Source organism: Apus apus, chromosome 5, assembly GCF_020740795.1.
Source record: "Apus apus isolate bApuApu2 chromosome 5, bApuApu2.pri.cur, whole genome shotgun sequence".
NCBI lineage: Eukaryota > Metazoa > Chordata > Aves > Apodiformes > Apodidae > Apus > Apus apus.
Genome location: NC_067286.1, coordinates 64,012,037 through 64,034,322, shown reverse-complemented (window position 1 = coordinate 64,034,322; position 22,286 = coordinate 64,012,037). Strand labels below are relative to the sequence as shown.

At 51.2% G+C, this 22,286-nt stretch overlaps 1 protein-coding gene across 2 annotated transcripts; it reads right to left on the bottom strand.

Annotated features, from left to right (window-relative positions):
• Window positions 1–42: 42 nt before the first annotated feature.
• NEMF (nuclear export mediator factor) lies at window positions 43–21,474 on the bottom strand. Of its 2 annotated transcripts, none has more exons than XM_051622443.1 (33): window positions 21,381–21,474; window positions 20,260–20,328; window positions 19,603–19,705; window positions 17,687–17,812; window positions 17,456–17,604; window positions 16,612–16,679; window positions 16,394–16,480; window positions 15,373–15,449; window positions 14,838–14,908; window positions 14,672–14,747; window positions 13,393–13,455; window positions 12,988–13,065; window positions 12,337–12,545; window positions 10,718–10,900; window positions 10,172–10,235; window positions 9,570–9,658; window positions 8,920–9,023; window positions 8,421–8,483; window positions 7,571–7,683; window positions 6,907–6,964; window positions 6,469–6,527; window positions 5,881–6,001; window positions 5,466–5,739; window positions 4,537–4,579; window positions 4,402–4,451; window positions 3,902–4,049; window positions 3,517–3,594; window positions 3,239–3,433; window positions 2,647–2,679; window positions 1,563–1,669; window positions 1,440–1,483; window positions 1,263–1,342; window positions 43–313 (listed from the first exon to the last, which is right to left on the bottom strand). In XM_051622443.1, exons 1-33 carry the CDS (start codon window positions 21,437–21,439, stop codon window positions 236–238), a joined length of 3,219 nt encoding a protein of 1,072 aa, XP_051478403.1. In that variant the 5' UTR covers window positions 21,440–21,474; the 3' UTR covers window positions 43–235. The 2 variants fall into 2 exon arrangements, with proteins under 2 accessions (XP_051478403.1, XP_051478402.1); XM_051622442.1 differs by having other exon boundaries at window positions 43–248.
• Between the last annotated feature and the right edge of the window lie 812 nt (window positions 21,475–22,286).

The window sequence follows — 22,286 nt, the reverse complement described above, 5'->3', positions numbered from 1 at the left end:
TGCTCAGAGCCAGCACAGGAAGCATGAGAGTGAGAACCAAGAGCCCTGACCAACAACCAGCAATTTACTTACAGGATTTTATACTCTTTACATCAAGTCCATCTAAACCACCATGCGGGAACTGGTCCTTGTCTTCTCAGCTACCACAGAAGCTAAATCCAGTCCTGGTGGGTCCATCTGTCTGTCCCAGCTGCAGGGTTCTGGCTGGGCAGCAGCAGGAAACCCACCCACAGCATCACTTCTTTTTCCTGTTCAGGAGATGAGGTGCAGACACTTTTACTTTACCAGGAATATTTCTTGACAAGTCTGTATCCTACAAAACATTAAAAATGAGAAATTGAACATGGCAGGAAAGCATTTACAAACATCTTCCTCATCCCTCTGAGTGCTGGCAGGGGCTGATGTGCCTCTTCCTGCCACTTCTCTCCCCGAAGAAAAGACACTGATGCCAGGATTCTGCTCTGGCACCTTCTTTTATTCATGAAAGACTTATCGGGTTTTCTGTGCTGCTTCCACACGGGATGGGCTGGCTGGGCTAGCAGTTCCCTGGGTGCTACTTGTTTGCCTCAAGGTCATTAACAATTAATTGTGTTTTTCTAGCAGATCCCCACAGAAAGTCCCCATGAAGTCTGCTGCCCTGCAGTGTTTCTGATCAGTGACCCATCAGAAGCAGCTGTCACAGCAGCCTGGGGATCAGAGGTGGAATGAGAAACAAACACCTGAGGACTGGAAGTCCTGAGGCAGAGCAGGAGGAGCCGTGGGAGAGGAGCAGGGCCAGGAGGCACCCCAGTCCTGGGGCAGGCACCCCAGTGCTGCAGCTGATGGCCCCACTGGAGAAGGAAATAGAGGGAATGGGAGGAGAGCAGGAGGAAACTGCATCCGTGGTAACAGCCTCCTGGGGAGAGGGGAAGGAAAGCCCCTGCACAGCAGGACCCTGCTGCCAAGCCCAGCCCAGCTGAACACCCAGCAAAACCACCTGCCCCTTCCACACGTGGCCAGAGGGAGTGAGCATTTCCCCTCCCAAAACTAGAGGACTTAGGAAGGTGATGCTTTTGTCAGATACATGATGACAGATCAGGAGCAACACAACACAGAAACCCAACACCCAGTCCTACTGGTGGGGCCCAGTTCCTAATGATTCTTTCCAGCCCTGGCAGCACTGCCCAACCCCCACCCTGCTAAAACACACAGCACACTTGGAAGTTGTTTCCCCCCCAGATGTCACTAGTGGACCAGAGGAACCCTGCAGACACCCTGCTCACCTTCACGCTGCGGAACAGGTCCTTCTCTCTTGCACTGGCTTCTTTGGATTGCATGAAGTTATGCAGGGCAATCTTGGCAGCTGTGAAAACACAGGGCACGTTGCAGCAGGGTGTGAAAACCTGCTTGGCTCCAAAGGGCAGAGCACTGAGGAGGGTTCAAGGGCTCAGCTACTGTACCTTTTCCCTTCTTTTGGGTGCCTGGAGTGAGCTTGACTTTATACCTTCCAACAGAAGAGGTTTCTGTGAGTAGCACACAGGCTGTCCCCCTATCCCTCCCCCCCAGAAGAGGCTGAAACTTACTTGTAGTTGGTCATGGCTGTGTAGGGAGCACAGATGGGGACAGCGAAGAGCAGGATGTCCTCAGGGTGTGGCTGGCCTGTCAGGGAGTCCAGCAGAGCCTCACCCTCCTGAGGGGCAGAGGGGTTTGCTGTGAAACCCACCACCCTCTGCCCACCCCCACGGCCAGGGCCCCCCTCCCAGCACAATCCCACCAGCAGCGTGTCAGAGCTCCTGCTGGGGTTACCAAAATGGACTAAACCTCCCTTTGTCACTCACTTCTTTGACATTAAATTACCAACCCACAATTCATTATTGACCATCTTTCATTATCAAAAATCACACTGTTCAAACCAGGATGGATTGAGTTTTAAATGGCCCAAACGGGATCCCTAAATGTGGTGACAACTTCCCAGAGTCACCACAAACTGCTCCCTCCAACAACATTATCCTCCTTCATTAAAGAATTTAAAGAAATCTGCTGCTTTCCAGCCCTGGGCAACACCCACAGCCTGTCATTACAGAAGACTTTGAAGCAAATGTATATGTAAATAAAGTTGTAAATGAGAGAACGACTCGCTCTGCTCTGCACTGTGCCACCCTCTGGCCCAGAGCCACTGCTGCTGGGGCTGCAAATACCTCTGGAGACAAAGGCAAGGGACAAACCTCCCGGTAGCCAGGCCCACTTCCCTAGGGGATGGATGGGATAAACAAGGGAGGAAGGAAAAAGAGGTGATGTTTTTTTATAGAAACACAGCTGGGTTTAAGCAGTCTCAGGCAAAGAGGAGACTGAACAGCAGAGCTGTGTCCTGGAGGACTCACACATGGGCCAATGGAAATCACAGAATCCCAGACTGGTTGGGGAGGAACTTAAAGACCATCTAGTTCCAGCCCCCTGCATGGGCAGGGACACCTCCCACCAGCCCAGGTTGCTCCAAGCCCCATCCAACCTGCCCTTGGACACTTCCAGGGAGGGCAGAATGCTCTTCCTCTGGTCCTGCTCCCAGGCTGCTGTGTGCTGCAGCAGGGCATCACAGGCCTCACAGCTTCCAGCAGGAATAAACCCTTCTCCTTAGCACTTGGTGGAACTTCAACAAGTAGCTCTCACCTCAGCTCCTGGCTGATCCTGGTCCTGCTCCTCCTGCACACACGAACAAAGGAGACATCAGAGCTGCAGTGAGCACACAATTGCTTTTTTCTCCCCCAGCCCCATGAGAAAATGCATTATTTTCTCAGCAGCACACAGAAAGCCCCATCCTCACTGCAAAAAGGGCTTACTTTAAAGCAAAGTTTACGTGGGTGAGGAGAGGAGTATTTCTTTCAAAACTCCCACTTGGGACGAGAGAGATGGGCTGTGACCCAGGGACACTGAGGGGCAGCAGCAGCTCAGCTGCGTTTCAGCTGCACCCAGTGGGAGGCACAGACTTGGCTGGGTCCTCAGCAGCCTGGCCAGGCCCCTGCTCCTCCAGGGCCTTAGCTGGCTGAGCTGGGCACAGTGTGCACAGGTTGCTGAGGGGGCTTTTCCTGCTTGTTTTCAAACCAGGGGACTCCCAGAGTCATGACATTAGGCACAGCATTCTCCACAGGGCCCCAACACCAGCAAGAGCTGCTCAGCCTCCCTGGCAGAAGAGAGCAACACTGGCAGGAGAGCCATGGACAGATGTGTGGACAGGAGAGGTGAGGGAGAGGGTGCTGCTCACCTTCTCATCCTGCTGCTCCTCCAGGGCTGGGTCCTGTGCCTCGTGCAGCAGGATTCCTGCTGGGAGGGTCTCCTTGTCCCCTCTAGCACCACGACGCATGGCCTTGAGTTTCTGCTGCTGCTTCTTGGCTTGCTCTTCTTTTGTCTTCCCCTTCTTCCCTTTCTTCCCTTTCTCCTCCTTGTTTGACCCTGCAGACTGTGATTACACACAGAGGTGGGTCAGAGCCAGGGCCTCATGTGGCTGCACCCCCGGGGGAGGAAGAGCCCCCCCTCTCTCACCCCCAGCAGCTTCATGATGAGCTCCCGGTCCTCCTCGTCCTGGTCCTTGTACTTCTCCTTCATCTTCTTCATCTTGCTCTGCAGAACAAAACACACCAAATGGCTCTAAAAACAAGGAGTTTTGCATCCACAGACCAACACCTAGAAGCTGATCCCACATGAACTTTCCTTCCAGGTCTCCTGAACCCCTTTCAGAGCAGTTCACCAGTAACCAAGAGCCTGTGGTTTCAGTGATGGGGCTAACAGCCCAGCATCATCATCCCAGCACCACCAAGACTCCAAAACTATTAGGCAGCCATGGACACCTGAGAGAAACCTGTTTTTTTCTGTCCCCATTTCACACAGAACTGCTCGACCCAGGGGTCACCCTGGTCCCTGCACTCACCTTCTGCCCCCGCTTGATGGGCTGAGGGGCTGGGACACCCTTATTGCTGTTGGGAGCAGGGGGGGGCTGTGTCTCTGTCTCTTTCTGCTTCTCTTCAGGAGGCTCCAAGTTCTCAGAGTCGTTTTGCTGCTTCTTTTTCTTCATTTCTCTAAGGAAAACAATCACTCTTCTTGTGACAAAGAAAGGTTGCTGCTCTCCTGCCACCTTTACCACCCTGCTTCCCTGCCACAGGGCTCCAGGGGAACCTGAGGGAAACAGCCCCTCCTGGGTGAAACCTTCTTGGGCCCATGAGTACACCAGACTCAGTTTCTTCACAACCTGCACTCCCAAAGGACAGGAGCAGCCACCATCCCACAGGCAGAACCCACACTGGAAATGCAGGATGGACAATGGGCACAGACCAGCCCTGACTGGGAGGGGAAAGACATGCCCTGTGCCCAGGTCCTGCAGAGGGAGTGGGAAGGAGGGATTCACCTCTGCCAACACAGAATGGCTCTCACCTCCTCTCCTTGGCAGACAGGTGCCGTCGCCCTTGGGACTTGCTGTCACTCTAAGAAGTGAAAGACAGTTAGAGCAGACCATGTCCAGCAGCAGCTCCCACTGCTCTTTGCCAAACATCTGAGCTGGGACCTTACCAGGTTGGGTTCTTCCTCTTTGGGGACAATTTTCTGCAGGGCTCTGTGGGGAGACCAAAATGGAGCTCATCAGTGGATGAAGAGCAGCTCAACCACAGCCACATCCCCCCTGGCCAGCTTGGCTGCATCACTTCCACCTTTCTGGTTCTTGAAAGTCCCAGCTCTGGGGAATGGAAAAGGGCAGCAATACCAGGCTGAGTTTACAAAACAAGTCTTCAGATCCCTGCCAGTTTGTCTCATGCACACACACACAGACAAGCAACAGAGGCAGCCTGGGTGCAGTACCTGCTGAGGGAAGCCCTGGAGATCAGCTTCCCCTGCACACAGTCCTGCTCAGCTCTGGTATTCCCTGCAGAGCTGTCGCCTTCCACCCACTCGATCCCATCTCCTCACAATCCCTAAGCAGTCCCATTTCCAGGGACAACAGGGAGATAGCTCATCTCACAGCCACATGCAGAGCAGTAACTCAGCCCCAGCTTGGCAGAGAAGAAACAACTCACGACTCAGTTTCTCAGGTCTGAACAGCTCTGAAAAGAAACTGGGGGCAAACATCTCCTGAGGAGCAGAGTCAGTGTGTGGGAGTCAAGGGTGTTCAGGCCAAAACTGGGAAGAACAGTGACCAAGCAGTAGGAGACACCCTCAAGCAGGGAAGGGGCAGCTGAGTGCACATGTGGGTGTGCTTCAGGAGGGGAGTCCAAAGCAAAGAGCCCAGAAGGAAGAGCCGTGCAGGGAAGTGTCAGGGACTGGCAGGGAGTGGGGCAGCATTCCCAGGCACAGGCTCACTGCCCCGCACTCTGGCAGCCTGCAGAGCTGAGCATGGGAAGAAGTGATGGCAGCTCCTCACGGGCCTTGTCTCAGCAGCATTTTAACCACATGGAGACTTCAGAAGTGCCTACACTGCTGGTAAGAGCAGCTGCTTCTTCACTCACCTTTGAGACTGAAGATGTGACAGGTCAATTGTCGTATCTGGGTAATTCACCTCTTCCTCCTTCACCTCATTCTTCGCCTCCGTGTGTTCCACTTCATCTTCAGATTCCCCATCCTCCTCTTGGGAGTCACCCTCTGGTACAGGAGGTGTGTCTCCTCTGCCCTGCTCAAGGTCAGCAACACCCTCCTCACGATTGCTCTCAGACACGGCTTCCACATCCCCCGGTGCTTCCTGACACTCTGCTTCTTCCTCTTCACTGCTGCTCTCTCCTCCTTCTGGGGGACACAGGTGAGGAGGAAAACAGCTCAGGTCAGGAACCCAAACCAACCCAGGCAGGGCAGGAACCAACTGCCAAAGCCCCAGCAGCCCCATCCACCAGCAGGGCACACACAGCACCCCAGACACACCCACAGTACCTAAGAGCTCCACTTCCTCAGACACCAGCTCCCCAGCACTGCTGGAAACTGTCTCCAGATCCTCATCCTGTGCTTTGATCTTCCTTTCCTCCCGGTGTCTCCAGACACAGCTCTCATCCACCTAACAACAGAGGGGATGAAATGTCAGGCCAACACCAGCAATGTTCCCTACCCCTGCAGAGAACACCCGACTCAGCTTCATTCTTTCCCTTTGAACACTTTATCCTCTCCCTTTGACCACTTTCTGCCATTCAAAAGGCAAAAAAACCCCTAAACCAGCACATTTAAACCCAAGTCTGACAAGGCAGAAAGCAGTGAGGAGACACAGAGCTGCACAACCAGCAGGCTCTGCCTGGCAGAGGCAGCAATGTTCAGAATGCCTGCTTGATTTAAATGAAGGCAGAGCAAGCTGAGGGAAATGGAAATGAAAGCAGAGTCATTTTCAGCAAGTAGCCCTTTATGGGATTTGTCCCAGTGGGAAAAGAAGCAATTGGGAATACACTGATCAGCAAAAAATCAGAAAATAAGCCTCCCACAGCTCAAAGCAAATTACAGAAGCCAGCAGGAGCTGCATGGAGAAAGCAGTACCTTAAACAAGAAGCTAAAACCCATCATCAGATACGAAGGTGGAAGAAAATTCTTCTTCCCTGAAAAACAAAGGCAGGTTGTGATGAGGAGGTACAGCTGCTGTTACACCATGGATTTTCAAAATTCATTTTGATTAAGGGCTCTAGGCTACCAAAAGATCACACTGGGGGTTGTGCTATCACTTGGATGGCAATGAAACACGAGAAAACACCAAAGCAGCTTAATTAATGATCCTCTGCCCAGGGCCTCAGCTGGAAATGCTGCTGCAGCTGCCTGATGTTCAGCCTAAGCCTCTGAGGACAGTTTCACGGCCAGAGCAGGATCTGTGAGGATCTGCCCAGTGAGGGGGGCAGCTCCAGTGGCTGCTGCTGCAGGACAGCACAGCTTCTCCAGACAAAACGCCTGAAGCCAAGTTCACACTGTGCCCTGGTGTCTCACCTCGGATCATGAAGCTTCCAGTAGTGAGGTATTCTCCTGTGGGTGCAGTTTTTGAAACCTAAAAGCAAAATCATGACATGCTGTAAAGAGTACCTGTCATAGCAAACCAGCACTGTGCAACAGCATGAATAAAAAAGCAAGGTTCAAGCCAGCTGCATTTTTAACTCCAGGGAACAGTTTGCAGGACTCCATTTCCCAGGGGTCTTCCTATCCTTTGTGGGATTCCTTCCCACGAGGTGTTTCAATTCCATCACAAGCTGCTTCCAGAAGCCCTGGGTCAGTAACTGGGTTATTCAAGAACTAAGAGCACAGAAGGCACTGTGACCTCCAGCCTAGTGTGATCTCCCCACTCTTACACTTGAGTTAACTGGAACTCAGTTAACAGTCTCAGCAAGACTGCAGTTAATACACAAGCTGGAAGCCCAGAATTCCTTCTCAGTACAAGCCCTTCCCATCTGCTAACAAGAAGCCAAGGCAGCAGCACCCTCTGTCACCTGCATGTCATACCAGGGTTACTCCCCCAGCCCAGCCCCTCAGTGCAGCAGAGCCAGGGAGAACCCAGAAGGAGGGGATCAGACAAGAGTCTGACCCACATGCATCATCCCCACACACAGACACACTGCCTGCAGTCACACAGATGTCCTGTCTGCACGAGTGTCCTCACCTGGTTGTGGGAGACCCACCAAGCACTGGTGACCACACGTGCATCCCAGGCAGCACTGTAACACAGGGCCATGGTGCCTGCCTCTGTCAGGGTCCGGGGAGGGATCGGCTCACCTAGGAATCAACACCCAACACGTCAGGCAACCTGATCCATGCACAACAGGTTAAATTCTCCAACTTCCACACATGCCCTCATCCAGTCTGTAGGCTTTCCAGGGGCCCTAGGCAGAGACAACATGGCCTGGCTAAGCTTGGAGGCAGCCAGGACAGAGCAGAAGCAGAGGCAGCAGCTACTCTTCACAGCTCCCAGCTGAGGCTGACACCAGCTGTGCTGCTGCTCCTTCCTCTGCTCAGCTCCTCCAGGGAGCAGGAACTGCTCCTCACGACTTCCACCACCTCCCAGGAGCAGGGCACAGGCAGGGTGTGCACAGCTGGTCTCCCAGGAGATCCATCCCACCGTGTTAACACTTCTCTGCTGAGATCAGCACCCAAACTGCTTGTGCCACCAGCCAAAGCCCGGGCAGGACCCCAGTCCCTGCAGCAGGCACTTGCACCACCCTCTGGCAGTGACCAACACTTGTCTCTGTGAGCACATCTCCACAGCTCCTTCCCACCAGGGGCTGAACTGAGCCCTTGCAGGCAGCCTGCCATGGCTGGGAAGCTGCAGCAGTCAGTCACAATCTGATCTGGGAAGGACTGATGCCCTTCACATCCTATGGGAAACGTCTGCTGGAGCTGGGTACCCCTGCAAGGGGGAGGGCAGCTGGCCAGGCTGGGCTCAGACCTGCAGCGATCAGCTCGTGGTGCCCCCAGGCTCTAGCAAGCCCCTGCACCAGCCCCACACAAGGTACCTGATGGGTTCTTGATCACACAGCTCGTGGCCCCATGGAGATCAGCATGCACATATATGTCCCCTGGAAAAAAAGTGACTCTGGTCAGTCCCACACGTGGGAACAACACTGACCACTCAAGCTAAGGTGAAGGTTTCAACATTAGCTGGAAACTGCTGTTGGGGCTGTGAGGAGCAGGGTGGGAAGATGACACAGGAGCCTTTTAGTCCACCCCAGCTACTCCAGGGAGAATGAGCTCCTCCACTCCTGAGGGGTCTGTCCTACCTCTCTGATTCCACAGTGCTGGAGGGTCTCATCTCCCACAGGAGATCCCCCCCCACTCCATGGCCATCACACACAGAGTCTCTGGTACCCACCATCCCTTTCCCTTTTACAGTCCCCTTTTACCTAAGATCCAACTTAAGAACAAACCAGACCAGCCCTCCCATGTCATTCTTTCACATTTACAGAACTGGCCCAGAAGAGAAACTGGAGCAGTTCCTCCCAAGCAGACCCTCACCTGGCCTCAGGTACCGCTTCACGATCAGCTCGTTCTGCTGCTGGTCTCTTCCAGCAATAACAAGGTAATTCTCAGAGCTAATGAACCACAGGAACTTCTCAAACCTGCCAAATGACATCAACCCATTGAGTGAAAAAGACCTAGAACTAACAGAATGTCACAAAGGTGGTTTTTTTAGACCAAACTCTAAGGATACCCACCTTAGCATGTACTCCTTACAAAAGACACTGCAAATAGTTTCATGTCCATCCTTATGCCCTTTGCTTTTAATAACTAAATTATTAGACTATAAAAAGCTCTGGGGGGTTGGTTTTCGTTTTTTGTTACTGCCTGTTTTTTTATCATCTGTTACTATTTCACAGAGCTGCCAGAAAGGAACAGTGAAGTTCCTCTGTTTTCACTGATCCCCTGTTCCTTGCTGTGTTAAAAGCAAAACTCTACAAGCCCAAGGAACTCTCCCAGGCAACAGCACCAACAGGATCAGGCCAGCACCTTCAAGGAGCAATTGTAAGAAGACTCAATACAAAGTGTAGTGCTTAGAAATCACAATTAGCTGCAGTTCTAGCCAGGGAGAAGTCAGCCTGACACAGTGGATCTAAAACTGGGCACATGCACAGTACACGAGATAATGACAACAAAACTGTACTTGCCAATAGACCTTTCTGGCCTTCTGAATGGTGGTGACTGTCTGAACTTCCCTCAGGGTCTGCTTCGTCTTCTTCTCAGCAGATTTAAATGCCTGTTCAGACAGAAACCATGATGATAATCTGCCAGCACAGCAGTCGCCAAGCTGGAAACTGAACAGTAGGAGAGTTGGGAAGGAAACATCTCTGCAGTCCTGGGGAGCACAGGTGCCATGTGCTCCCCCCGTGCTGCCCTCGTGCACATGCCAGACAGGCCCTAAAATCTTCACCCAGCTCTGCCCTGGAGAGCTGCCCCCCTGTGAAGTTTATCAGCTCTCGGATCACAAGGGTTTCTTTGAATTTTCCACTCCTGCCCTCATATGTACTGGTCTGCCAACATCTCCACCAAGCACCTGTCTTAGATGTTCACACGCTGCTGGTGGAAACCAGATGATACAGGAGGGATCTGCAACCCTCTGTTGGGTCAGTTTTAAAGCTCAAGAATGAACCAGCCCTGGTTGCTTTTGCCTTTTGTCTCATTAGGGTTACCTAGACCACGTTAGGATTGTGCACTGATCAGTGACAGGGGACTTTGCTATTGTATCATCTCAAAACAAATGAAAAATCACCTTCTCTGCAGCTTCTACTGTCTTCTGAGTTTTCCTGGCCGCGTGTCTCTTGTGGTCGTAGTACCTGTGAAACAGGAGTTGGGTTTTAACTGAAATCCCAGCAGATTCACTCATCTTTATAATGCACATATATATCTTAGCCCTACATTTGCCATCAGCATCCAGTTTTGAGATTAGTTTTGTTTAGCCCAGCTCTCCAGCTCAGTCCTCCCCAGGAAGAGAAGCCAGATGAAGGTTGCTCCCCCCTCAGAGCGAGCGAGCACCATGTCTGGGTTAATGCTGTTCCACGTGTCACTGTGCAGAATTCTACTCAAAATTAAACTGAGGTGGCAGCCAGAGAGCAGCTGCTGGGCAACAGTGGGATTTCTTGGGTTTGGACCAAGAAAATGCATGTCCTAGAGCTCAGGGCAAGCTAACAATTTTCATTTCTAACTTGTATTTTTAAGCAGATGTACACAAACCCCTTCCTGTGATGTTCTCAACAACCACTGCCAGCACAAGCACATAAACTTTACTGCCAAAGCACATACTTAGTGTAAACCTTACTTTTTGGCATTGGCATATGCAGACAAACTGAGATCAACATCAACTAGTGATGGTTTGTTTTTCTGAGGTTTCTTCAACTCCTTGTTTTTATTCTTCTTCTTCTTTCCCTTTGGTTCTTCCATTTCTTCTTTCTCTAAACCATCCTCCTCATCCTCCTCCTCTTCAGATAACACATATGGGTTCCTAAAAACAAATTATATCACAGAACTAACTAAGAGAACTGGTTATTTTTTAACCCTCAATGTACTCTTACTTCTATTCATTCATGAAGACTGGCACTGGCCTAAGGAACCCTTAAACCACTTCACTGTGCAGCCACAGGAAGGGCCCAGGCTTAAAGACCATTTATGTCTTGGAGTCCAGAACTGAAGTTGGGGGGAAAAAAGAAATCAAAAAAGAAATCAAAAGCAGAAGATAAAGTGCCCCTCTTTTCCAATCCAAGGAAGTGACATTTCCCAAGGCAGTTTCTTCTATCAAAAGATATGCATCCATGCTACCAGCCTAGAGAGAAGTCTAGACTTAAAATGAGGAGTAGTTCTGAAGATCTACATTCCCCAGGGAAGACAAAGCATTCTGTGCATGGAGAGTGAACAGCTGCACCCTCGTGCTGACTCACTGGACAGGACACCAATGTGCTGCTGTAAAACAGCAAAACTACCTGCTCCACAGTTTCCAAGGAGGGATGCTGAGCACATACCAGCTGGGTTTGTATTTGCTTCTCACCAGGACACGAAATCCTGCTTGAGCAGCTGTGTGCCACACAGTCTGTGCAGCTAACGGTGGTGCAGCAGCACAAAACAACATCCCTCACAAAAGGAAATGTCTCTCCAAAGCCCTCTGTGCTCAGGACACACCATCTGACACTTGGTGGATGGACTGAGCAGTCTGATCAGCAGAGTGATCAGCACTACTCACTGCCAGAACAGACAGAGAATGGAGACTGATCACAGGTACCAACACAAAGCCTGCTCCTGAAAACCAGCTGATTCCATACACTAACATTTCTGGATGTGAGGTAACCAAAAATTCCTAAGCTGACTTTGCCACATCCCAGCTTTCATGCCAAAAGTTCTAGCTATAAGAAAGTAATTCTCACATTTTTACCTCTAGCATTCCAACCCAGGGTCAGTTTGAAGACACTCCAAATGCAGCCACACTGCCAGCTCTCCATCAGGACTTCCACAAGAACCAGCACCAGAACTTGCAGCTCAGCAGCTACAATCCTGAACCAGCCTGGTTCTGGTTTCACTGGGCTGCCTCAGCAGCACCAAAAGGGGAGGGATCCTATGTGAATTTTAGACCAAGAAAGAGTAAATCTGAAGGAGTTAACTGCTGGCTGACAGGCTGGGGCTTTGGACCTAGCCTGCCTTAGGACACCTTCCAATGGTTCAGAATATTGTCAGATAAGACTCTAAAAATGCTAAAACAAAAGCTATTAATCAAATTACTATTATTTTTGAAAGCAAAAAAGAAGGTATCTCTCTGTGCTCCCAGCACTATGTTGTCCTCATGCTGCTGTAAGAAGAATCAAACATTTTAAACACCAAAGCACAAGCTAAAATGTCTCCTGGGCAGCTCACACAGCCAGTCCTACCTGCACCTGGGTGATCTGTACTTACCTCAGCAGCATTGTGATATGGTTGGTCTGAAGCTTTAACTCTTTGATTGCACTTGCAACAGGGTCTCCCTGGGCTTGAGCTTCCTTGACAATTGCTCCAATCTCTGTCCAGTCTATCTGGTTGGCCAAGGCACTACGGACCACCTGGATGGCTCGGTCAACGACCTCCAGGTTCATTTCTATAAGTTCTCCTTTTATCTTATCAGCTTCCTTAAGGGAAAAGAAAAAAAGTTGATACCCACTGAAGCCAAACACACTCTCAGCAACAGTTTGGAAAAAAAATAAAAGCAGCAATTAATGTTGAGATGAAATCCAAGATTGACACAGGACTATGGCCAACTCGGCTCCTGCAAGTGGAGCAGCACAAGCCAGTTTTGGCAAGAGAGGCAGAAAGCACTTGTAAGGGAGCAGAGCCCCAGAGGGCAGGCCTGGGCTCCCTGAGGGGCTGCAGGGTGCTCACTGGATCATAGAGTCAGAGAACCACTAAGGCTGGACAAGACCTCCAAGATCATCAAGTCCAACCATCCAGCATCACTGCCAAGGCTTCACTTTGGGGTCTAACCCTGACCTGAGCAATGCAGACCAGCAGGTAGAACTCTTCAAGAAACATCATCTACCTTCTTAGTTAAAATACATCAACCTCAAGTCTCACCTGAGCTTGCTGAAGAGCTTCTAGTCTGTGCTCGTGATCCCGACGGACATTTTCAAGTTTCTTCAAGGCTTGTTTTTCCTTTCAAAAGTAAGAAAAATGGAAAAATAATGTAAACACAAACAGCATCTTATCACCTCATCACTGCAAGGCATTCAGCACAGCATCCAGCACAGAAAATACAGCAGAGGAAGAGATGCAGTCTCCATGGTATTGTTGCAATGCTATTGCTTGTATTCCCAGCAGAACCAACTGCTACATTATACCTCTTGAAACCTACTCCTTGACCCCCACTGACTCAGCACTTCCATAGGAAAAATATGGAATGCCACCTCCCTCAGACCAAGGCAGAAGAACCAAAGCACTGGAAGCTCAGGGAGCCACTTCTGCTGCCCCACTCTTGCCTACCTGCTGCAATGCTTTCAGATCAATCTTCTGCCCCTCCAGCTTGGAGTAGAACTCGTCTGCTGCCTGCAAGAGAAAACCAGTTGAGAGGATCTCCACGAGGAATTAACCTGTACCAGCAACAAGCAGGCAGAGGCTCTGCTCAAGAGAGGTGGCTGCAAAGCACTAGGAGACAGGTGCTAAAACAGGGTGCAGTCACCTCCTCCATTTTACTTTTGCATGAAACAAGTTCAGCAAGACACCCCAGGACATGTCTCACTGCAAACCAGGGGCTTTGCACAAGTAACTAATTGGACAAACTATGGGCCACACTTTTGCTAAGGAAGCTACTGTTTGACACAATGTGCTCTTCAGGTTTAATAACTGCAATTGTAGGCCTATCTCCCCTGAATTCCTGCTGCTTCCATAGGTCTGTTAAAAAAAAACAACAACAGAACAAAACAGAACAAAACAAACCCAAAAGCACAAAAAGCCTAGAAAGTATGCCTAAGAACTGCTCCTGGGGGGATGTTCCAGTTGCCAGACACTATGTTTAGAACAAGAGGAGAGGAAGGTTTTAGGCTGCTTAGATCCTCAGTGCTGTGAAGGAGCTGACAGAAATCCAGCCAAGAAGCAGGAAAGGAAAGTGGAATGGGAACTCTGGAGATCAAGGTCAGCCACAACACAGTTAATGATTCCAGAGGTTAATGAATCAAGGACCAGGAAGGACAACACTCAAGGAAATACTAAATCCAGTGTTTGAAGGTTTTGAAGGAGTGACTGGGGAAGTACAGATGTGATGACCGTGACAACTGTTTGATAACCCAGCCTCTGAGCTCTCCACTAACAAAATGTCTGAGCAGGACTGATAACAGCCACCTGCCCTGAGGGTTCAGGACTCACCTCCTCCAGTGCCACATCCCCTATTCCAGCTACAGGATCTGAGCTGATACAGACAACACCGCTCAGCAGCAGCCTGAAGGCCTTGTTTTATTTGGCCTTTTCACAGAATCACAGAATCTTAGGGGTTGGAAGGGACCTGGAAAGATCATCTAGTCCAACCCCCCTGCCAGAGCAGGATCACCCAGAGCACATCACACAGGAACGTGTCCAGGCAGGTTTGGAATGTCTCCAGTGAAGGAGACTCCACAAAACATTTCTGCACAGAACATCTATCCATCAAATTAACCACCTCTTCTGAGGTCTATGTTCTCATTAACACCCTCTGCACTGTATTTTAATTCCTCTTTTTAGCATCAGTCAATTACAGCACTCAAGTACAGTATCAGCAAAAGCACTGTACCTTATTGAATGAGTCAAATTCCAAGTACGGACATTCTGAATGTTGAGAAAACAAGAAAGGATGAAATTCCTCATATCTGTAAAATACACATTTGATATTATCACCTGACAACTAATTCATGTTAAGCAGACTAGTAGCAAAAGAAAGAAATACTTCAAATACTTACGTGTAGATATCTTCTGCTGGTTTATCTGGTTCCAGACTTGGCTTCTTCTCCCTTTTCTGGATAATATAACCCTAAAAGAACATCAATGTCATCAGCATTTGGCTTTGAAAAGGACTGCACTTATCTCTGGGTGCTAACCAACTGATCAGCTTGAGAAAAGAATTCATTCTAGCAGGGAGACCTTGTGGAAGAAGCAATGAGACTGAGTAAAACCCTGACCACTTCCTTGTCTTGACTCCAACCAGATTAAAAAGGTGAACTTCTCTTGGCAACCTCAGGACTATCCCCCAGCTTAGCACACAAACCACCACCTGCTATTCAAGCACAAGTGCAGTTCCCACAGGACCTAAATTATCTGCTTGTACATTATTTAACTGCAGCACATCCAGTGCAAGGAAGCAATTTTTATTCCCCATCACCACCTGCAGCCCAAGTTGACAGAATAAAAACTGTAGCTGTAAACAGCAGGAAAAAGCAGGTGCTGGACAATCCCAGTTTAGTTCTGCAGTTCCCACCTAACCCAGCTGAGACCCACCTTTCCACTGAAGTTATCAGTTAATGTCATATATTCTTCTGCTTTCTCTAAAGCCATAAGCACTTTTTCAACATTTTCTAAAGAGAGAGGGGGAAGAAGAACATTTTAAAAGAAGGATATTTTTACATCAACACAGCACAACAGCAAATCAGCAACAGGCCCAGACAACTGCTCTTCCACTTAAGAGCCTGACATAACCTGTCCAAGCTAATCATGTTAAAGAGGATTCTAACATGCCTCAAAAATAAAATCACAGATATCCTTAACCCTGGTGCTTCATTACAGCAATCACTGCTCATTTTAAACAGGAGCCTTAGTACACATTTTACATTTGGGGAATTTTTAATGAAAAAAATCTATATAGGTACTTCTAAGACAGAGTGATTCAAGTTTCAGGAAAAAAACAAGACCACACAAATGCTAGAAATCTATAAACCTAAAACTGCAGAGGCAGAGGAAAAAACAGTAGCTATGGGAAGTTATTTGTTTGTTACAAAGTTGATATATTGCAGCACCATTAATGCAGTAGGAAGTAAAAAATCCTATTGATTTATGTCAAATAGAAAGCACACAGAAAAAATAAGACTACAGAAAAATCTTTTCTGACTTTACTACCCAGATCCATGATTTCCTATATGTGAAGCTGTTGCTTTACCAAATCCCCACTGTGTTTGCTACAGATAAAGGAAAACTCTGATGCTAACCCTTCTCTACAGGACCCTCGTACAACAACCCTTTGTGTATCCCTTTGCACATCCAAAGCTCACCAGAGATGTAAGGTGGCATCTCCTTATAAAACCACCCAGACTGTAGGAGGAGTGTGATGGTTTATTGCCAATATATGCACAAATCAAGAGTTTTAATGGGAACAATGTTGGTCCCCAACCTAAAAACATTAAAACATGTAACTATACGGTGACAACTACAGGTTTAAAGATTAGTCTTCTCCTTGGAAAAAAAAATACTACATGGAAATTCCTGTATGTGCAGAACAGCTTTTAAAATATCAACCCCTACATACCTTTACTTTCCATCTGCTGATCTACTTTGACATAACCAGAAAATCCAGCTTCTATAAGGCAATGCTCAATGAGAGTGGCTCCATAAGCTGTTAAAAAAAAAAAAAAAAAAATCATCTGTATCAAGTCTTGACAATGAATGTGAAGTTCAGAACTTCAGCACCATCTCCACAAAATGTGCTGGCCTCATTTCACTTCCTAATGGAACAGAATTACTTACGAAGATGTGGGTTAAGAGCCCTCTTCAGTTGTTCCCCTTTGGGTGCATTTGCTATCATTTCAGTTAACCTGTAAGAGATAAAGAGTTCCAAAGAGCAATGGGGTTTAAGACTACACTGCATTGGTTAGAAGCTACCAAACATTTTCAGCTTTAAAAAACAGAAGTGCCCAATGTCCTGTACTTAGTGAACAGACTGCCCAAAGGTGCCTTTCACAGCTCCAAGCAATTTGGGCTTATTTGAGGGAAGTCAAACAAGCCAGCAGGTCGAGGTTCTCCTCCCCCTCTGCTCTGTCCTTAGTAAGACCCCAACTGGAGTATTGTGTCCAGGTCTGGGCTCCCCAGTTCAAGAGGGACAGGGACAGAACTAGAGTCCAATGAAAGCTACGAGGATGATGAAGGGACTGGAACACCTGCCTGATGAGGAAAGGTTGAGAGACCTGGGGCTGTTCAGTCTGGAGAGGAGAAGACTGAGGGGGGAACTTATGAATGTCTATAAATATCTGAAGGGTGGGTGTCAAGAAGGAGGGGTCAGTCTCTTTTTAGTCATGCCCAGTGACATGAGGAGGGGCAATAGATGCAAACTTGAGCACAGGAAATTCCACCTCAACACAAGGAAGAACTTCTTTCCTGTGAGGGTGACAGAGCCCTGGGACAGGCTGCCCAGAGAGGTTCTGGAGTCTCCTTCTCTGGAGACTTTCCAGACCCATCTGGACACGTTTCTGTGTGACCTGCCCTGGGTGTTCCTGCTGCAGCAGGGGGGTTGGACTCTGATCTCCAGAGGTCCCCTCCAACCCTGACCATTCAATGACTCTACGATTCCAACCCACCACCTATAAGCAACTACCTTTCCAAGGTGGGCAGGGGTGCAGGTGCTTTGGCACTGTCGACCGGGTACCGCTCCCGAACCGCAAACCGGACATCGTCCGCTCCATCCGTGCGGAACCTCAGGATGTTCAGGATGATGTACTCGTGGTCCGTCAGCACGATGTTCCCCTGCAGAACACCACGGGCTCCAGCACCAGAGGCCACGCTCACCTGCTGCCCGCAGGACACACCCCCGGAGCTGCGCCCTCACCCTGTCGTACAGCTCGATGACCAGGTGATAAGCAGCTTCGTCGCTCCCGAACTGGAAGTCCACGATCCTGTCTATCCCCAGCTGGGTCACACTGACCAGCCTGCGGGTCTTCAGGTGCTTACGGCACTGTGAGGAATGGAGAAAACATCTGGGAGGTGATGCCAACAGATCTGCTGCTGACACCTGATACTGAAACACATCCTTAGCTGTAAGTCCTGCCCCTGGCACTGACCCCTTCTTACTTACTATGAACACTGTAAGGGTAAAAATGCTGTCCGGGGAAACAGAATCACAGAATGGTGAGGGTTGGAAGGGACCTCTGGAGATCACCCAGTCCAACCCCCCTGCTAGAGCAGGATCCCCTAGAGCAGTGAGTTTGGAATGTCTCCAGGGATGGAGACTCCACAGCCTCCCTGGGCAGCCTGTCCCAGGGCTCTGTCACCCTCAGAGTCATAGAAGGATTTTCTCACATTCAGGTTAAACCTCCTGTGCTCCAATTTGTGCCCATTGTCCCGTGTCCTGTCACTGGACACCCCTGAGCAGAGTCTGGCTCCATCCTCCTGACACCCCCTGCAGATACTGATCAGCACTGATCAGATCCCCCCTCAGCCTCCTTTTCTCCAGCTGAGCAGCCCCAGCTCTCCCAGCCTTTCCTCACAGGCAGATGCTCCAGCCCCTTCCTCATCTCAGTGCCCTGTGCTGGACTCTCCAGTAGCTCCTTGTCCTTCCTGAACTGGGGAGCCCAGAACTGCAGACAGGGCTCCAGGTGAGGCCTCCCCAGGGCAGAGTAGAGGGGCAGGAGAACCTCCCTGACCTGCTGGCCTCACTCTTGATGCCCCCAGGATGGCACTGGCCTCTTGGCTGTGAGGGCACATGGCTGGCTCATGCTCAGCCTGTTGTCCACCAGGACTCCCAGGTCTTTTTCCCCAGAGCTGCTTTCCAGCAGGTCACCCCCTAACCTGTACTGGTACATGGACAAGACTGCTCTTAGCAAAATAATACCTTGATATTTATAGGTACTACAAACTGTTTCAAATTCTTAATATCAAGCCATTCTTGCCATTAAAAACTGATTTTTGTTTGGCTCAACAAGCAAGCAGCTAGTTAAAATTCAAAGGGTTTATTTTACAAAGAGAACTGTGTCTGACATGGAATGCCTTCCTGAAGAATCTTTGCTGAGCCATTTCAGTGAAGCCACATCCAGAGGTGGTGGGCTAAGCAGACCCCCCTGCAGATCTACCTGCAGGAACAGAGCCCAACAGCAAGATCTGAACCCTCCAAGTCCAGCAGACTGAACAGCAGAACTCTATTATCATAGGGTGCTGCATCCAGGGCCTAAAAATTCAGACAATCCAACTGGAATGACAGTTGCTGGAGTAAAATTCCAGAAAGTCAGGGTGGCCCAGAAAATGTTCAGCAGATCCGTATTAGTCATCATCATCAAGTTAAATTTTCATTATTTTGGGCAATGAACATTAACAACGTGAGCCTAGGTCCAATATGTGTACCTCCCTCATCTTCAGTCACCTGCTTGATCAGCATCCACCAGGAAAATCCTTCCACTAGTTTCTCCTGTCCCAAATCCTTCCACTAGTTTCTCCTGTCCCAAATCCTTCCACTAGTTTCTCCTGTCCCAAATCCTTCCACTAGTTTCTCCTGTCCCAAATCCTTCCACTAGTTTCTCCTGTCCCAAATCCTTCCACTAGTTTCTCCTGTCCCAAATCCTTCCACTAGTTTCTCCTGTCCCAAATCCTTCCACTAGTTTCTCCTGTCCCAAATCCTTCCACTAGTTTCTCCTGTCCCAAATCCTTCCACTAGTTTCTCCTGTCCCAAATCCTTCCACTATCTCCTTCTGCCTCCAAGGGAAGAACATGAATGTTGCCCTGTTATTAAAATGAAACCATAGGGGGGTTTACCTTCATTGCAAAGCTTGATGGCATCATGTTTTTGGGCCACTCGAACTCGGTGGTGTGGATGCGGATGCCGGACTCGAGCAGCAGCGTGGCCTTGCAGTCTGGTCTGTTGACACAACAAAGACACTTGGCACAGGAGCAGCCACCCCCCTCAGCACTCACTAGTTTGCACTGGAATCAAGAGCAAAGCAACCACGGCCCAGCAGCAGACCAGCTGGCAGTGAAAGGACACCCACTTTTTGTATTTACAGAGAATCGCCTGGCAAGGAACCGAGTCAAGAAGTGCTCCAGCACAAGTTGGAGGTGAGTGGATGGGGAAGGGTCCACACCAGACACCCCTGGGGTGACAGATCAGGGACAGGACATGAGCCCTACCTCTCATTTGGCCTGGGCACCAGTATCACTTATTAAACGCTGCTCTTCACTCCTCCAACTCCCCTCTCCCTGCCCCACAAACAGCTGTGTGCTTTCACACCAACACCTTTGGCTTTTTGTGTATTTTCACACTCCATATGCTAACTTCCTGGTGTCTTACCAAAGAATTTCACCAAAAACTAGCCAGAAAAGCCAAACACCTATCAACAGAAATTACATACGTACAAGACAAACCAGTTCTCACATGCACAGTAACAGCAGAAAGAAATGTAAAGAAGTTCTTACTTTTGGAGGCGGATGAGATACGTCTTGTTATCCACGTCGTAAACATTGTTCACTCTCATTCCCAACAAGCTGCCAAAAAGAAAATACACACTTTGGAGAATGTGACACACAAACCACACAGGTGGCTGAAAAAAAAAAAAAAAAAAGCCCAGCCTTAATCAAAACACACAGAAGTGCAAGTTACGATAAATTACCAAGCAGGAAGTGAAAAGGCAGCAAAGATTAATGGAATGAGCTGGAAGCTGAAGAACCAGAAGATGGAGAAATTGATATTAAAACCTACAAGCTAAACAAGTTGGAGGAAGGACGGCCAGTGCAGACTCCCCAGACAGCAGGGGATGGAGGCCAGGCTGCTGGCTCCTGCAAGTGCTCCTCCTTTAGCAAGGACATGAAATTTACTGGGGCACTTTGCTCCTCCGAGCCACCTTCTCTGTCCCTCGGGGAGCCCTGTGCCAGGGCAGGCACAGAAACGGCCTGGGGGGAGGTCGGTCCTGGCAGCGTTTGGCTCAGCCTGGGGCTAAATGGGCAGACTGGATACCCAAAAGGGTAGGAGAAGTCGACGGGGCACGGATGTGAGGAGCATCAGGGCTTCCCAGCTGGGCGGGAGAGTGTGACAGGAGCCCCGCAGGCAGGAGGGCGCTCAGCTGCTCCCTGGGGAGAGGGCGGGGAGCAGGAGCAGCACAACGAGGGGGCGGCCAAGTGCACCAGGCCTTCCCCGAGGCTGGGAGAGGGGGGAGAGAGGCCCCGGTGATCCGGGGCCGGGCCGGGCAGCGCAGACACACGGGACGATGTCCCGTCCAGGACAGCAGAGGGGCAGGGCAGACGGGGCTGGGGCAGGGCCCCGGGAAGGGGCAGGGCCCCGGGGACGTGCGCGGGGCCCTGGCAGCTCAGCGCCCTAAGCAGCCGGGCTGCCGGCGGGGGCAGGGCCGCCCCACACAGCCCCGGCCCCCCGGTGGGGGCAGCCGGGCCAGAAACCGCCGGCTCGGGCCCCGCGGAGGGCAGAGAGGCGCTACCGGCCGGGCCGGGCCGGGCCGGGCCGGGCCCCGCTGCTCAGGGCCGCAGCGCGGGGAGCGGGCCCCGCCGCAACGGGCAGCCCGGGCGGGGGAAGCGGTACCCGGTACCTCTGCCGGAGCTCGGCGAGCACCGCGCGGATGTCGACGGTGCTGAAGCGGGACTTCATGGCGCCGCCGCCTCCGCCGCCCGGGCGCTCTGCGCCCCGCGCCTGCGCACAGGCCGCGTGCGCCGCCAGCAGGGGGCGGTGCGGGGCGCGTCCGGCAGGGGGCGGTGCGGGGCGCGTCCGGCAGGGGGCGGTGCGGGGCGCGTCCGGCAGGGGCGGTGCGGGGCGCGTCCGGCAGGAGGCGGTAGCGGGCGGGGGTGCGTGGGGCGGGGGTGCGGGGCGGCGGGTCCGGGCGGTGCGTGTGCGATGCGGGGGGTGTCGGGGGTGGGGGGGTGAAGGGGTGCGGGTGCGGAGGGCGGTGTCGGGGCGGTGCGTGTGCGGTAGCGGGGGTGCGTGAGGCGAAGGGGTCGGGGGCGCGCGGCGGGCAAAAGGGGCGCGCGCGGGTGTGGGCAAAAGGAGCCCGCGTCTCTCTGTGTTGCCCAGGCTACGCTGCAGGGGCTATTCACAGGCGCGATCCCGCTACTGACCGGCACGGGAGCTTTGACCTGCTCCGTCTCCGACCTGGGCCGGTTCACCCCTCCTTAGTCAACCTGGTGCGGCCCGGCTCCCCGGGGCTCACCATATTGATGCCGGCCTTAGCGCGGACGCCCGCTCGGCACAGCCACTGCAGCCCAGAACTCCTGGGCTCAAGCGATCCGGCGGGCTCAGCCTCCCGGCAGCTGGGACTACAGGCGCGCGCCACCGCGCCCGGCGCTGCTCAGCCCGCCCCGCCGCCTCTCCTGCCTGCCCGCGAGCGGCCGCGGGGCTCCCGACCCTGCCTCTGCCCCTGCCCCTGCCTCTTCTCCTGCCCCTGCCTCTTCTCCTGCCCCTTCTCCTGCCCCTGCCTCTGCCCCTGCCTCTTCTCCTGCCC